Source organism: Pholis gunnellus, assembly GCF_910591455.1.
Source record: "Pholis gunnellus genome assembly, chromosome: 11".
Classification (NCBI taxonomy): domain Eukaryota; kingdom Metazoa; phylum Chordata; class Actinopteri; order Perciformes; family Pholidae; genus Pholis; species Pholis gunnellus.
The window spans coordinates 10,360,587-10,375,714 of NC_136538.1; the positions used below are offsets into that span (position 1 = coordinate 10,360,587).

General features: G+C 41.8%; 1 protein-coding gene across 1 annotated transcript; it reads left to right on the plus strand.

Annotated features, from left to right (window-relative positions):
* Window positions 1-529: 529 nt before the first annotated feature.
* Window positions 530-14,762, plus strand: mertka (c-mer proto-oncogene tyrosine kinase a). The gene is made up of 19 exons (XM_079168304.1): window positions 530-699; window positions 2,087-2,402; window positions 2,485-2,585; window positions 2,668-2,838; window positions 6,037-6,123; window positions 6,241-6,356; window positions 6,437-6,626; window positions 7,390-7,535; window positions 9,130-9,265; window positions 10,225-10,375; window positions 10,996-11,084; window positions 11,196-11,291; window positions 11,388-11,468; window positions 11,564-11,656; window positions 11,776-11,894; window positions 12,000-12,109; window positions 12,257-12,416; window positions 13,114-13,250; window positions 14,139-14,762. The coding sequence occupies exons 1-19, from the start codon at window positions 615-617 to the stop codon at window positions 14,569-14,571; spliced, it is 2,817 nt and encodes a 938-aa protein (XP_079024430.1). The 5' UTR covers window positions 530-614; the 3' UTR covers window positions 14,572-14,762.
* The last annotated feature ends 366 nt before the right edge of the window (window positions 14,763-15,128 follow it).

Here is a 15,128-nt window from a genome sequence, read left to right on the forward strand (position 1 = left end):
ATGAGATTGGCTGAATGTATTGAAATGAAGAATATCCTATCTACAGCCATATGATGTGGAATGCTTATGCAGTAATTGACCACGTGGTGGAGATGTTGGGCAGAAGTATGCCACCAGGTTTTTTGTTTTTCTTTTAATAGTTTTTGTGAACATGTTGAAAATCGAATGTTTCACATGCTGTGCTAATCTATGTGTTGTTATAGGCTACACACTTGTTTATAATGCTTGTAACATAATATGTATGTCTCAAAGAAGGAGAAGAAGACAAAAAGATATTGAAAAATAAAAATATATAAACTAGTGTGACTTTGCAATAGTTTTGTTGAGTGTCTGTGATCTGCTGTTGCATGTTTTGTATTTTGGTTGTTTTCAGTATTTCGGTGCATTCAGTCCCGCCTTCATGGGATCCCTCCTGTGACGTGGAGAAAAGTTAACTTTTTTTCTCTCTCTCCAGCTGGACGTGATCTCTGGTCAACAAGCTGCGTTGAAGCCTAGCGGGTGATGTTGGTTATTGTCGGTGATATTGTGCCGCGTGCCGCGCAATCCGCCTAGAATAAAATACCTTTTCAGTCTGTTGCGGGACAGAAAGCAGCAGCGAAGAGCTCAGACAGGTCATGGCAAAGAAGTCCACTCCAGGCTGGTTTGGAGTTTTTCTCTCTACGACGATCATAGCCATTATTGTGGGGAGTCCGGTCAGCGGTGAGTTGTTTACTTTCTTGGAGGTTTTCCTGCACTAACTTCATGCCGTTCACAGTGGCATCTCAGTCTAAACTCGATTCAATGTGCAGCAGCAGAGACGTGTTCTCTTCTCAGCTGGAATATATTTAAATACTCTACATTACATACTCGTTAAAGCTATTCTTTGTAGACCTGCATACAAAGTAACAACATACGGCACATTCCTGAGTCAGTCTCATAGCACTAAATGCGAAGGCTTCTGTCGCTTCTTTTTAATTACACACTGTGGCTTATTCGGTTGTGGACTGGAATGGTGACAGAAATGGTGACACTTCAAAATACCAATGTGTTAAAGAGCCATAGCCTACTTCAGAAATGTTGAAAAGCATTTGAAACCATAAAGTGGTAAATCAAATAATACAAAACGAGTTCTATATTATTTTATTTTGGGGCTTAATTTCACTATTCACTTAGTCAAATAGAAATGTTTAACATATTTATTAAAGGTAGACATGATTAAGATGCGAGGAGAGGAGGAGGAGGGAGGAAGAGAGAGAAGGGGGGGGGGGGAGGATTCGAGATACGATACGAACAATACGAGAGCGTAGCTGGTTAGGCAGGTATTTGTGGATGTACAAGAACTGGCAGGGTTGAGGAGAGGTCCTGCTCCTGGAATTCTAGGTATCTTCAATTTACTAGCCATGACCGCACTATCAAACAGAAACGTTTAACGGATTTATTAAAGGTAGACGTGATTGAGATGCGAGGCTTGAACTTCGTGTAACTCGTCCGGTTTGCCAAATGAGTTGTGGGGGGCTTTGATAGGGAATCCACTGTAGCACTGTGGCACGGCCAACCCCCCAAAACCCCAGGTTACTTAATACTAGATTGATCTGAGTTGAGACCTTTATGATGTGGGCATAAGCAGTGATGTCCAACCTCTACGAAGGAAGGAGACAACATTAATCGAAGTGATGGTATGAGGCGGAGAAATCGGAGGCAGGTGAAATAGTATTAATTACACCTTTATTGAGTTTACAGCTGTTGGTTGAACAGCTCCTGGAGCAATTTTGGGGTTAAGTGTCTTGCTCAAGGACTCATCTATTCGACTAGCGGAGCCGGAGCTGGGGATCGAACCACCAATCCTCTGATTGAAGGATGGCCCTGGTCTCCACTTAACCACGGTCGCCTCATCTATAATGAAAGTTATAATTTGATGCACCCCTAAAACTGTCACATACCCATGATGTTTAAATGCTACTTTATGGTGGTTTTGTGAGCATTCTGCATGTAACACATGCCCAGTTCTGTCCCTTTGGGTGTCAAATCTTTGATGGGTATCATATCCGACCTCAACTCCCATGCAGGTAGAACATTGTGTTGACCTAACATCTCTGTCTGTAAACAGCTCAGCATTTGAGGGGCCGGTTCCATCGTCCCACCAGGACCTCTGAGCCTCTGGTGATATCGGGCCGCATTTCAAGGGTCTATCTGAGCCCGGATCAGCTCAGACGGCTGCATTTTAAGCCCACCATCGGCTCCATCCAGCTGTCAGAGGGCCATGAAGCTAAATTCAACTGCTCCATCGACATCCCCGATGCCAGGCTGGAGCCCACCATCCTCTGGATGAAGAACGGCCTGGACCTGGCAGCAAACACACAGGTGGTGATCAACGAGCTCCAGACCGTCACAGACGTGGTCATAACTCTCCTCTCCACTGTCAGGTAGGTAAACACATGGAGTTGAAAAGTAGTGTGAGGTGCTGAATACACAGATTGATAAGTGTCTTTGTGTACTGTATTACAGCATTAACAGTGTGCAGCGAGTGGATGCTGGGGAGTATCGCTGCAGACTGAACATCAGCACCACAATGGTAGAGTCTCAGCCCATCACCATTGAGGTGGAAGGTGAGTTTCCACATGGTGGCAAAATTGGATGCTTTACAGGGAGTCCACATTTTTTCATGACACGTCTTTAATCTGTCCATAGGTCTGCCGACATTTATACATCAACCGGAGGACAGAAATGTAACAAGAAACACACCTTTCACATTGTTATGTGATGCGGTCGGACCTCCGGACCCCGTTAAAATCCGCTGGCTTCGCGATGGATTACCTAATAGTGACTTTCATAACTTTTCCAGCAACTACTCTGTGTCAGGTGAGACAACCAACTACAAAGTCTCTGTCTCTTTCTCACACACACAGAGAATATGTGTTTCACAGTGATCTACTTAATAACATCTATTCTGCTTCCTTCTTGCTGCCTGTTCCTGTTGAGGCGGTCTCTACAGAAAGGTGTAATTTCTTGCTGTTCATCTTACACCAGTGAAATATCAGAAATATATCTGTATTTGGTTGATAATACGTGCTGCAGATGAAAACACATCATCCACATCCTGACAAACTTTCCTGCCATAACAGTTCTACTAACAGTCCTTTGTCCAAGGTAATTTACCAAAACACTAAATGTTCAAAGAAGAACTGACACATCAGAGATGTGGTTACATCAAAGTGAAACCACACATCTGAGACAAATTCTGTGTTGTTTTCATAAAGGAACTTCTGGCTTTATTAAAGAAGTTGTAAAAGGAGGAAACTAGAAGGAACACACAAGTTACGGCTTATCAAACCAATTCATTAGTTTCACTTTGATTAACTTGCTGCTGTGAGTTAATGTGGAAACATTCAAAGGTACATTTGGCTCTGGTGATGGTGACAGAACGTGGAGCAGGTCTCACTCAGCTAGTATCACTTTGTGTGTGGTTTCTATTCTGCCTCGTCTCTGCTGCCTCAGCATCTATAGCCTGCTTACTGCAATGAGATTCATCACCAGGGTCAGTGTCACAAGGGCCTCCTGCAGCCCTGCTGAATGGTTAACAGCGGTCATTCATGCGTGGTCAGATCTTTTTGTTTATATGCCACTCTGCTTGGTGTATAGTGAAGAAAATGTGACATGTAGAGAATAACTAAACTTTGGAAATGCAACACCTACTGTCTAATTATAGCCATAGTTTGACATTTAGGGAAATATGCTTATTCACTTTCTTGCCGAGAGTTAGATGAGAAGTTTGATATATCACTCTCATGTGATATATGTGACTTTTTTTTTTTTTTTATGAATATAATTACTAGACTGTTTGTAGCAACATGACCATGGAATTTTCTTTAAATTATATAACTTCTCTTTTCAACTTGCACGCTCCCTTTCTGCCCTCAGCTGCTCTAAAAACAAAGCATTTGTTATTAGAAGCAAAACTTTTCTGTTCTGTATATTCTAACCATTAATTTTCAGTGCGCCGCCGGCTAATAAACCCTACTGCTGTAGTCAGCCCGAAGCTGAGGGGTTAAAGGTTCAGAGCTGTGCTTTGGTCCAGCATGTGCAAGGGCCTGGGCAGTGAGTTTATGGGGGGGCTGCACAGGGAGTGTGTTCGGGGGTTGGCTCCGGGGACAAAGACCTCATTCATGGGCCGGCCCACTACCCAGCAGGGAGGGGCTGGACACAGAGGCTGGCAGGCTGCGGGCTTCCAGAGCTCTTTGCAGGATCAAATATTGGCACAACAGAACAGTGTAAACCCACTTTTACGCACCTCATGCATGCTATGAGTCTAGGGCCCCTTTTTCCACAACAGCTTGGATCCCATGATATTATCAGTGCTTTTGTGGTGTGAAGTGGTGCATGATTGTTAGCATGCACTCATCATTCAGATTGCTTGAAAACGGGGCATTATACCTTCTTAAAGAGATATGAAGGCAACGGGGATTTAATTTGGGTTGATGAAAGACTGCTTATCCACATGACATTGTTTATCAATCTCAGAACAGCAGGTGAACACAGGTTTGGCACTTTAGCTTTGCGAAGACAAACTATACTGAATACTTACTTGTAACCTGACGGAGAAGGTTTGACTCTATTTGCTGAAAGATATAGCAGAAAAATGGAAAAATAGGCAGCTCAGGAAGCTGGAGAGCTTTCCTCTATAATTTGTGATGTTTCCATTATAGTTGCCAAGCCATCTATTTTTATTGCAGTGTTTTGTTTTTTTCAGTTCCTTGCCAAGTAAAGTGAAAGCAGTGCTTGACCTTTACTCATTTCCTTTTCTAAAAATGATATGACTTAAAATTAATTTGTTTCTTTATTGAGTCATGAGCTAATATGATTGACGCTCTACTGTAGATGCTGGGTGGAGAATCAATTTATGGAACCACCTCTGCAGCATACACCACTGCTTTGTTGTCATACAAAAATCAGGACAGACTATATGCAGCAATGTTTCAACCCGATAGGGACCGCTGAATTTTTAGGGCTTTTAGATTTCTTTCACTTTAAAGTAAATGGTGTTGTGACATTTACTAAATGAGCTTTTTTCCTGTTGTCACATTGCTGTATGGTAAAATTGAATGACCAGTGTCATTTGGGTCTTCAGACAAACCTGCTCAGTGCCCACATTGCCCCAACCATCTGTTTGCCATGCAGTTTAAAATGAGGCATATGGTAGTTACATCTGCACAGCTTAGCTGGAAATGCACTGATGTATTTGCACATTTCTCTTAGTTTTGACGTTCAGTGTTGATCCATGTGATACCAAATTTATTTGAGATGTTTTTGTCATGTGAATGAAAATGATTTATGTCATGAATGACTTAATCATACCTATTTTAAGTCCGGCTCTATCTTTGTGCAAACAAGCAGATTGCAGTCAGTGTTTGTGAGAAAAGTGAACTTTACCCTGGTGCTCCCCGAGCAGACAAAGAAGACGTAAACAAAACATCCCAAGTTGGTTCCAGTCATCTCGCACAGGCTGCTCTGTGATTAGCTTTGTCCAAAGGTTTCTGAGATAGAGACGCTGGAAAACAGAGCACAAAAGGGACATTATTTAGCAGCTGTCCCAGTTCTATTCTAGCTGGGCAGATCTGTGGCTGTTGAAAGACAGTAATTGTGCATCCAGGAAAAGGGACCCAGCAAAAGCATTGTTACCACAGTACATCACACTGGAGAGGCTCAATTTGAGCTTACTGCATTAGGTGCTACTGTGTGAACATTTGAGGTATAATAAAGGAGTGAGTCATTCCAAAATGTCTTTTTTTCTATCAGTTTCATTCTAGCTTCTCTATCAAGGCTGACATTGCTCGTTTGCCCCAGATTGGCTTTTGACACAGAGATAAATCCGTTTGTTTGTTCAAACAAAGAACCAGACTGTTTCCGGCTGCCTTGTTCTTCAGGTTTTTACCCCCAGTATTGAAGTATAATAACACCATTATCAAAATATTCAGCTCCATCTTGACCTTGATGACTGATAGTTTTATATTCATACCGTATTGGAGGACTACATTATGCTTTGAAATGTTTCAATTGCAGGTGTGGACAAGTACACTCAGTTCAGCTGCGAAGCTCACAATCCGAAGGGTGTCACCACCTCCAGAGAAGCAAACATCAACATCAAAGGTAAAACTTGGTCTTTTGGGGGGCTGTTAGACATCCCACAAGGTTTTCATGCTCTGCAAGCTGACCATATGCCTCCATGTTAGCGAGTCAATACATGTTTTTAACGGTGTTTTGTAGTGCTTCCTGACCCTGTGTCTAATGTTGCTGTGATGGAGAGGCAGTCCAATAAGTTAATGTTGAGCTGGAGCCCCGGACATGATGGTTTCTCTCCACTGACTAAATGCCACATCAGGGTAAGCCCCACATCTGCAGAAACAGTGCTGTCGCTAAATGTCTTCCGATTGATCCTCACACTTTCTTTCTTCCATCTAAGGTTAAAGAGGTGAGTCGGAGGAAAGGGGAAGTGACGACTACCAGGTTCATCAACGTCACAGTGCCGCCTTTCCAGTGCGAAGTCCCCGGGCTCCAGGCGATGACGTGGTACAACATGAGCGTTTCGTGCAGCAATGAGGTGGGAGCCTCTCCGGTCACCATGTGGATCCAGAGCAACACCACAGAGGGAGGTGTGTTAGTACTAAAGGAACTTTGGGACAATTTACAGGTTGAATGTTGTTGCCAGTTGGTGGTACACCAGCAGATTTGGGGTGCAGCCGTCGATACGGGCCTGCAACACAGCAAAATGAACCAAAATCGAATTCAGTCCATCCCAGCACATACACACCGCTGTTTGAATTCACAAGGCTGAGATTGTATTTGCTATAAGAACCTCTGTGTTATGCTGCTGCCTCCTTCTCATCATAGCAGCTTTTCTGTTTAGGTTTGAGGAACGTAGCACTATGTAATTAGCCTACTTTCCCATCCAAAATGTGCTTAATGTAAGCCTCCCTGCTGTAGAAGAATGTCATAACTGGAATTTACGGAAGTTGCACAACTGCCTGCTCTACTGTTGGCAAGTCCCCCTCCAGAGAAAATGTCATATCCACTAAAATCTCTGTTGTCTTCCTGAAGGGTCACATAGGAAATCGGAATGGTCTCACTGAGAAAACATAAAGTTCCAACTGGGTGGAGCTGCTTTCAATTTCCTTCCTAAAGCCACCACAGGGGATATTTTAGTTGAAAGATTTGATATGCTGTGCCAGGAAGTGACCACATACCAAACTGTAATCAAAGATTTCAATAGTGGGGCAGTCTTACTTTCTCTTTCTCTTTTTCAATAATGTTTTATAGGTTGCAATTTTATATGTTAATCTCTTGATTTTGTATTTTTTTTACCACTCTTGACAGTGTCTTAATCCCTCTGATTCCCATTTCTTGTCACATTCTCAGTGCCATCAGTTTATCCTCGAAATGTCACCGCACAGCTGAATGAGTCTTGGCTGGTGATCAGGTGGAAACCTCCTCCGGATGATAAGATAAATGGCATCCTGCGTGGTTATGATGTTATTATCAGACACGGCACAAAAATAAACAAGGTAAGCTTGCCGACAGCATGGTAATTAAAGATTTAGCCCTTTTCGTGATTAATGTTTTCTTAGGTTTATCCTGGTTTATGTAGCTTTAACAATAACTTTGAAACACAGAAAGTTAGTAGCAACTTACTACGCAAACTGAAGACAAATGTAAATTGTTTAGTTCGTAAGTTACCATTTTCATATTTCCCTTTCTTTATAGATATACATATGCACATACAAAAGCTACATGTGCACATATTTCCCTCTTCTTTGTGAATGCTGATGTTTTTTTTAACATTTCTGATAACAATGACTCACTTATGACAAATATGAAAAGAATGCCTCTCGCATATGTGATCTTCCCTTTGTCCTGCCTACTGAACCAGAGGTCAGCTTCCCTGTTATCTCTGAACAAGAGTTTTTCCACTCCTCTCAAGAATCAACAAGGCGGAGAAAGTCATTTACCAGAAGTGCCTTTTCCTTTTAGATACACTCACAGTTTATTTTAACAACAACTTCTTTTGAGTACATCAGTTGTCCGGTGCATTATTCCATGATGCTGTTTGTGTGTAGTAGCTCTTCTGTCACTGCAGACGCACTCTCTGGTACAATAGTGTGTTTCCCGTCCTTCCTGTCTGTGTCGTGGTTAAAGGAAGCTGATGGTGTGAAAACTGTGTTTTTCTTTGTTCAGCATGTGGCTTTGAGTCATCTTATAGTGAATGGATTATGAATACAACGGGATGTGTACTATAGGTCCAAATACCCTTATGCATTGTCCAGTCAGTTGGTGATGTCCTATTACACATAGGCTTTGTAATATTAGCAGTGACTGTAAATGTGAGCAAATGCTGCTTAATCAATCGTCAATCCCACCTGCCCCTAAAACCGCCGCATGGTGAACTAAGTTAGAGAAATAACAATTTCTTGCTCATAATTATGTGTGTTTCATGGTAGAAGCTTTGGTGTCTTCTTTTGAATCTAATGTTGACACGATGAGCTCTGTTTGGTGCCACAGACATGAATTAATGAATCCATCGTTAATCATGGGTTCAGTGTTCCCAGTCCGGCGGTCAGCACATTGGTAAAGAGAGGAACCCCACCATGTGGTGTTGTGAAATGCAGCACTACCTCCGTCACATGTTCTTTCCCATTGCAGCACATGAGCCCCTCCAGAAAGCTGGTCTCCTTCCCTTTTTGTAGGCAGTTTCATTATATATGATGATGTCCATTATACACTTCTCTGGTATTTTCCAAAAAGCTTTCATTTTTCTAAGTTTCTAAGCTCTAAGTTGAAATGAGATAAAAGAAGACATGGTGAGAGAAAGGACATTACATGCAGCAAAGTTGTTGACCCGTATTTTAGATGTTGCACAAACGTACAAGACGTTCCTTAGCATGCTGTTCTCTTTTCATGGAGAATGGGCTTCTACTTCAGTTTAAAGATTTACCTTACTGTCCCATTAAAACTTGCTTTAGCTTGTGACCTACAGTATGTTCTTCTAACAACAAGTTAAACTCCACAGAGATAATGATTAACCTTTATAATATGTTTTTAGGAGGAATCTAATTTGACACATTTAAATTGCCTCTGTTGTTATGCTGTTTGTTATTTCAGATCCACAGTTACAACACCGTGGCCTTTGTAGATGTGCAGGAATTCAACACAACCTACAGTGTGGAGGTGGCTGCATGCACACAGGCAGGGAGCGGCATGGTCAGCCCACGAGTCTGGCTGTTTGTGCCAGAGGACAGTAAGCTGCTCTATTGATTTATCTTATCAAGTTCAGCTGTTGTATTTTAATATTCTAGAACAATTAGTATACTAATGTTGTCATTGTGAGCTGATTTTAGCATTTAGCTCAACGCTGTGCCTATGTGCCTCACAGTGCCACTAACATTGCTGTAGACTATTGTTTAAGTTTGGGATAAAGTTTTGTTTCAAATAAATACAACTTGATCAGGCAGGAGTATCTTGGGGACATTTTAAAAACAATAGTTTGAAAACTAGTTAATTGTTTTCAAGATGTAATAGAGTGCTGCAGGGATGACGTATTTGTGTTTGCCCACACCGGGCGTTCGCATCACACTGATTCCCTCGACAAATAGCCAATGGGATTTTTCCATTGGATTTTGGATTATTGCAGAAAATAAACTGTGGTAAACACGAGTTTATGATTAAAGTTAAAATTTAACTTTGGCTATAAACTAATTACACCACAGTCACATGTGTGCAAGTATACAAGATAAGGCTGTGAAGGCGGACTAGTCGGCATGGAAGATGTTTTGTAGTCTCATTTAGCCTTTTGTCAGCAACCGCCTTTTTTAAAACATATAAAAGCCTAAACAATCTTGAGAGGTATCTACTGACGTATTTTACACCACTGACATTATTTCAGGCATCTAACCAAAAATTCCATTCAAAAAACACATTGACTTTGAGACAAGGGAACCGGAAGTGCTAAAATGCTGTAATAATTTCCGGCTTTTAGGACTCATTCCTGCAACACATTCTTGTTACCCATTGGGATCAATCACATATCCTCATCGCTTCACATTGAAACAACTTATCGCTTGACTTGTTACTATAATCTTAATTTTGTGGAAAAAATAAACTAACATGAGCTGACATATTGTAACATTGGATGTCCCATTTGCTGAATGTTGTGCACTAAAATGTGATAATGCATATCCTTTTTTATTCCTATCTCAGAATCAGTGGTGCCCCCATCGTCCAGCCCTGACACCAGGGTTTCAGACTCTTTCTATGTTGTGCTGGGCGTGGTGTGTAGCTTCTGTCTTCTGCTGTCTATCATCTGGGCGGGTATCTGCGTACACAACAGGACTTCTGCATCTTGGTTTGGGTATGCAGACTATCTTCTGTGCAAACACAATGTGGATTTCATTACCAACCTGGCTCCAAGTGTTATTGTCTGTTATTGAAGTTGCAGCAGATAACCGTATTTGTGACCCATTTGTCTACATGGTTTGACTTTGCTTTAAAAACATAAAATTGTAGATGTTGTAGTTCATTTTCTTGCCTCTGGAGTTGAGCGATATTCGTCAATGGCACAATATTGTAAGACTTGAAAAAGTGAACACTTCCGGACTCTGCTAATAAACTGCCATTGCTTCCTCTTAATCACCATTGTCTGCACCTGAGTCCTGTAATAACTGTGCAGCTGGAGAAATGAACAACAAGCAGCTGACAATTCTCTGGAGTTCATTATTATGAAGTCTGTGACTCAGTATTGCCAATCAGGATATGGATAGGAATGTGTCACAGGCTGCCACCCAGATAGGAAAACAGTATGTGACCTCAAAGTCAGGAAAGCAACAACTCAGAGGGTTTCCTCACGATGACCACCTCGTCAGTTGAATCTCAGCCTGTGTGTGCATGATTACAGCTGTCATGACGTTAGTGAGAGAATTAGCTCATTGTTCAGCATTCTCATTTCTTCTCTTTCCCTGTCCCCCCCTGCAGGCGAGTGTTTGGAGGTGGAGAAAAGCAGCAGCCTTGTGTGCAGTACAAACCCGAGAGGTCCTACAATCGATCAGGCATAGGAATCACATGTATGTTCTTGAATATTATTGTGGAAAATTAACATGTATGCAGAGGTTGATGTTGTCCGGCTAAAGGCACATTTCGAAATACGTAATAACTTGAGTGGGTCCTGTCTGCAGTTGGGAACCTTGGTATTAGTGATGAACTCCAAGCCAAACTTCAGGATGTGATGGTCATGAGGAACTTGCTCTCCATAGGGAAGGTTCTTGGAGAGGGTGAGTGAACATTTGTTCAGCCATTATCTCTCGGTTAACACAGATAACAACACATACTGTGCAGAGTATGAAGTACTTATGACTGCATTTGATCAGGTGAATTTGGCTCCGTGATGGAGGGACATTTACAACGACCAGATGGAACATCAGAGAAAGTTGCTGTGAAAACGATGAAACGTGAGCTTTCTATTGCTAAAAGACATCTTTTGGTCATCTATAAACTAAAACAGGTAGAAACGGCAGATCATTTTCTATGTTCTTTCTTCAAACAGTGGAAAGCTTCTCTCAAAGGGAGATTGAAGAGTTCCTGAATGAGGCGGCCTGCATGAAGGATTTTAACCATCTTAATGTCATCAGACTGCTCGGTACGAGTGACGTATTATTACCTCTTAAAAGTATTGTAGAATCCCACTACTCTCTTACCTGCTCCATTTTCGCTTGCCCGTCCTTACATTATTTCTGTCTATTGACTTGTCAACTTTAGGTGTGAGCTTGGAAGTAGGCGCAGGACATTTTCCCAAGCCGATGGTCATCCTGCCGTTCATGAAATATGGAGATCTTCATAGCTTCCTTCTGCGCTCACGCCTGGGAGAAAGGCCAGTGGTAAGATTCCTGCCAAACAGAATATTTTGCTGGCAGCTCATATGATATATTATTATTGAAAGACTAAACCTATAATTGTTATTTTGTTGTGTGTCTTTTACACAGTTCTTGCCCACTCAGACACTCCTGAAGTTCATGGTCGACATTGCTTTGGGTATGGAGTATCTCAGTGGTCGTAACTTTCTGCATCGTGACCTGGCGGCTCGCAACTGCATGTAGGTTGAAAATTCTAAACTTTCTTTTTTTAATAGTCGCTTTTAGATTAAAGCCGAAATTTGTAAAGGTCAGTTTGCTTCTTTAGGAGGCTGATGTGATTTGCTGTTCCTCTTTATTCTCAAGTCCATACTTTGTTTGTCTTACAGGCTGCGCGATGACATGACTGTGTGTGTAGCAGACTTCGGTTTATCTAAGAAGATCTACAGTGGAGATTATTACAGGCAGGGAAGAATAGCCAAAATGCCTGTGAAATGGATTGCAGTAGAGAGTCTGGCAGACAGAGTTTTTACTGTAAAGAGTGATGTGGTAAGTACCTCCATATGCTCCTGTCTCTTAAAGTAACACGAGTCGGAGTGCACTGTCACTGACAGAAGAACTATCCCCTCGTCTACACTCTCTGTTTCGCTCATTACTGTCTGTTGCACTAGAAATGAATTTCAAAGCCATCAGTCTGAGATGTACACAGAGCAGAGTCAGTTGAATTTACGCAGCTCTGATTACTCAGCCTTCCTTATGATGTCGTGGTAAAGCTTTTCTTGCACTATTTATCAATCATGGTCATTTTAGGATGTTACCTTCTTTTGCAATGTTTCCCTGATTTTGAAATGTTAGAACTTTAAAAGTAGTACATTGTAGATTGAAACCCAGTTTCCTGAAGTGTCATATTTTGTGTTGTTGGCAAAAAATCTGAATTCATGCAACTGAAGAGGGAAAATATATGTTTACACCACATATTGTAACATAAAACACAACTCTGTATATGAAAAATTTAAATGAAAAGAGAAACTGAGTACATAAAAAAGAAATCCCACAATTGTAGTGGACTACAAATACAAATGTAGTTTATCATTTTGAAATAAATTGCAGCATACTTTCATCAGCATATTTTGAGGGTAAGGGGTATTCTAGGATATTAATAGTATTTCTAGATAGAAGAAAAAACAGAAAACAAGTTTTTCACATAATGAAATATCATCTGAAGTTGATATTCTGTGTCATGCAGTGGGCATTTGGTGTTACCATGTGGGAGATCTCTACACGAGGCATGACGCCGTACCCCGGCATCCAGAACCATGAAATATATGACTACCTTCTTGAAGGACAGCGACTGAAGCAGCCAGGAGACTGTTTGGATGAGCTGTGAGTGTTGTCTCTTTTCTACACACAAGTATTGACTAATCAGATGCCCGAACCACCTCAGCTGACTCCTTTCGATGCGAAGGAGTAGCGGCTGAGGTGGTTCGGGCATCTGATTAGGATGCCTCCTGGACGCCTCCCACTGGAGGTTTTCCGGGCACGTCCAACTGGGAGGAGACCCCGGGGAAGACCCAGAACACGCTGGAGGGATTATATCTCCCAGCTGGCCTGGGAACGCCTCGGGATCCCCCAGTATGAGCTGGAGAATGTTGCGGGCGAGAGGGAAGTCTGGGTCAGCCTGCTTGGCCTGCTGCCACCGCGACCCGACCCCGGATAAGCGGAGGAAAATGGATGGATGGATGGAAGTATTGACTATTGATTGTGTTGGAGGTGAACAGTTTGTCTAAACTTTGCAGGAATGGGGATAATTTTTAGGAATATAATTGGGGACCGTAATAAATTAAAGGTAATTTTTTGCAAGCTTTTTCACGCTTAAAATAATCCCCTAAATGTTTTGATAATTATTTGTAGCTAAAATGCAGTCCCTTGCATGGGTCGGAGCTGAGGTCCCACTCAACCACCTGATATCAGTCCTCCCTTATTTTCTACGTTGCATCAACAATTTCTTGGCTAAACTTGAGCAATTTAAGTTGTTTTGCACATAAAGTACTGATGTAAAGTACATCATTTTTTCACTTCTCCTTATTCTGGCTCACATCCAGTCCAGCAAACAACATCAGTCCCCAAAACGTTTAAAACTGGCCTGCTTTTCTCACCACTGACATGTGTACTGAAATTAGAAACTGAATATACAACTTGAAAAGGTGTTTTTTCAAAGTTGAGGTTTTACAGAAATGAAATGAGTTATTTCCTCTATTTCCCTGTGTCTAGGTATGAGATCATGTACAGCTGTTGGAGGGCCGATCCGCTGGACCGTCCCGTCTTTACCCAACTGCGAGAAATCTTAGAAAAGCTCACAGAAAAGCTGCCGGAGTCTTTCAGCAAGGACGACATCATCTATATCAACACCAGCTTTCCTGAAGAGGACCCCGATGGAGGGACGCCTGCAGAACATCCTGTCTTCAACTCGTCACCTTCCTGCAGCCATCAAGAATCCGTAGTCATTGCGGACATTCACGGGAGCCTGGAGGATGAGGAGGATGATCGTTACGTGGTGGTGATCTCCTCTGATCCTTCCATGAGATCTCCTACAGTGGACACTCCTCTTTTGTCAAGTGATGCTTTAAGTCAAGCAAATGGAGACACGGTTACTGACGTGGCGGCGATGGATCACAGCTCAAGTGACACCTCTTTCCTGCTGTAAAGATTGGTACCCAGCAGATCAATACTGTAATAAAACTATCACCATGGTTCGTCAGTACAAAACAGTACGCCTCATTGCACTGCGAGCACCTTGACATTTCCTGATGTGGACTTACTGGACAAGCAGTTCGTGCCATACATGGCCAGTTTACATGTTAGTGTTAGGAATGTTGTCCGTGTGTGTCAACATCCAACATGTTCATGCAAGTGCCATAAGCTCAAGATACACTGAACTGTGAAATTATTTACTGTATTGGATTTTGTGTTGCAATGTAAATATAGAAATATACAGATTTGTAAAGTGATTTTATAAACTGTAAACAAATATATGATTTGAAGATTTCTTCAAGACTCATTAAAATGAGATACATTTTGTCAAGATTCAACAGATTCCTTCACATTGGTGACGGTGTTGATACTATCATCAAAAAAAGAACTGCACTAAAATATTTAAGTGCAAGTGCGTATGTTAATTCCAATTAGAGACTGAACTAAGAACGAGGTTCAATATAATTCAATGATAGTGCCTGGTAAAATGCAAGTGTAGGTGAGCATTGG

What these genes read in the sequence shown, in the direction of transcription:
- mertka (XM_079168304.1), top strand. Translation starts at nt 615, where the DNA reads ATGGCAAAGAAGTCCACTCCAGGCTGGTTTGGAGTTTTTCTCTCTACG. An exon ending in TGTGGGGAGTCCGGTCAGCG is followed by an intron (nt 700 to 2,086) that starts GTGAGTTGTTTA and finishes GTCTGTAAACAG; the next exon opens with CTCAGCATTTGAGGGGCCGG. An exon ending in TGCTGTGAAAACGATGAAAC is followed by an intron (nt 11,469 to 11,563) that starts GTGAGCTTTCTA and finishes TTCTTCAAACAG; the next exon opens with TGGAAAGCTTCTCTCAAAGG.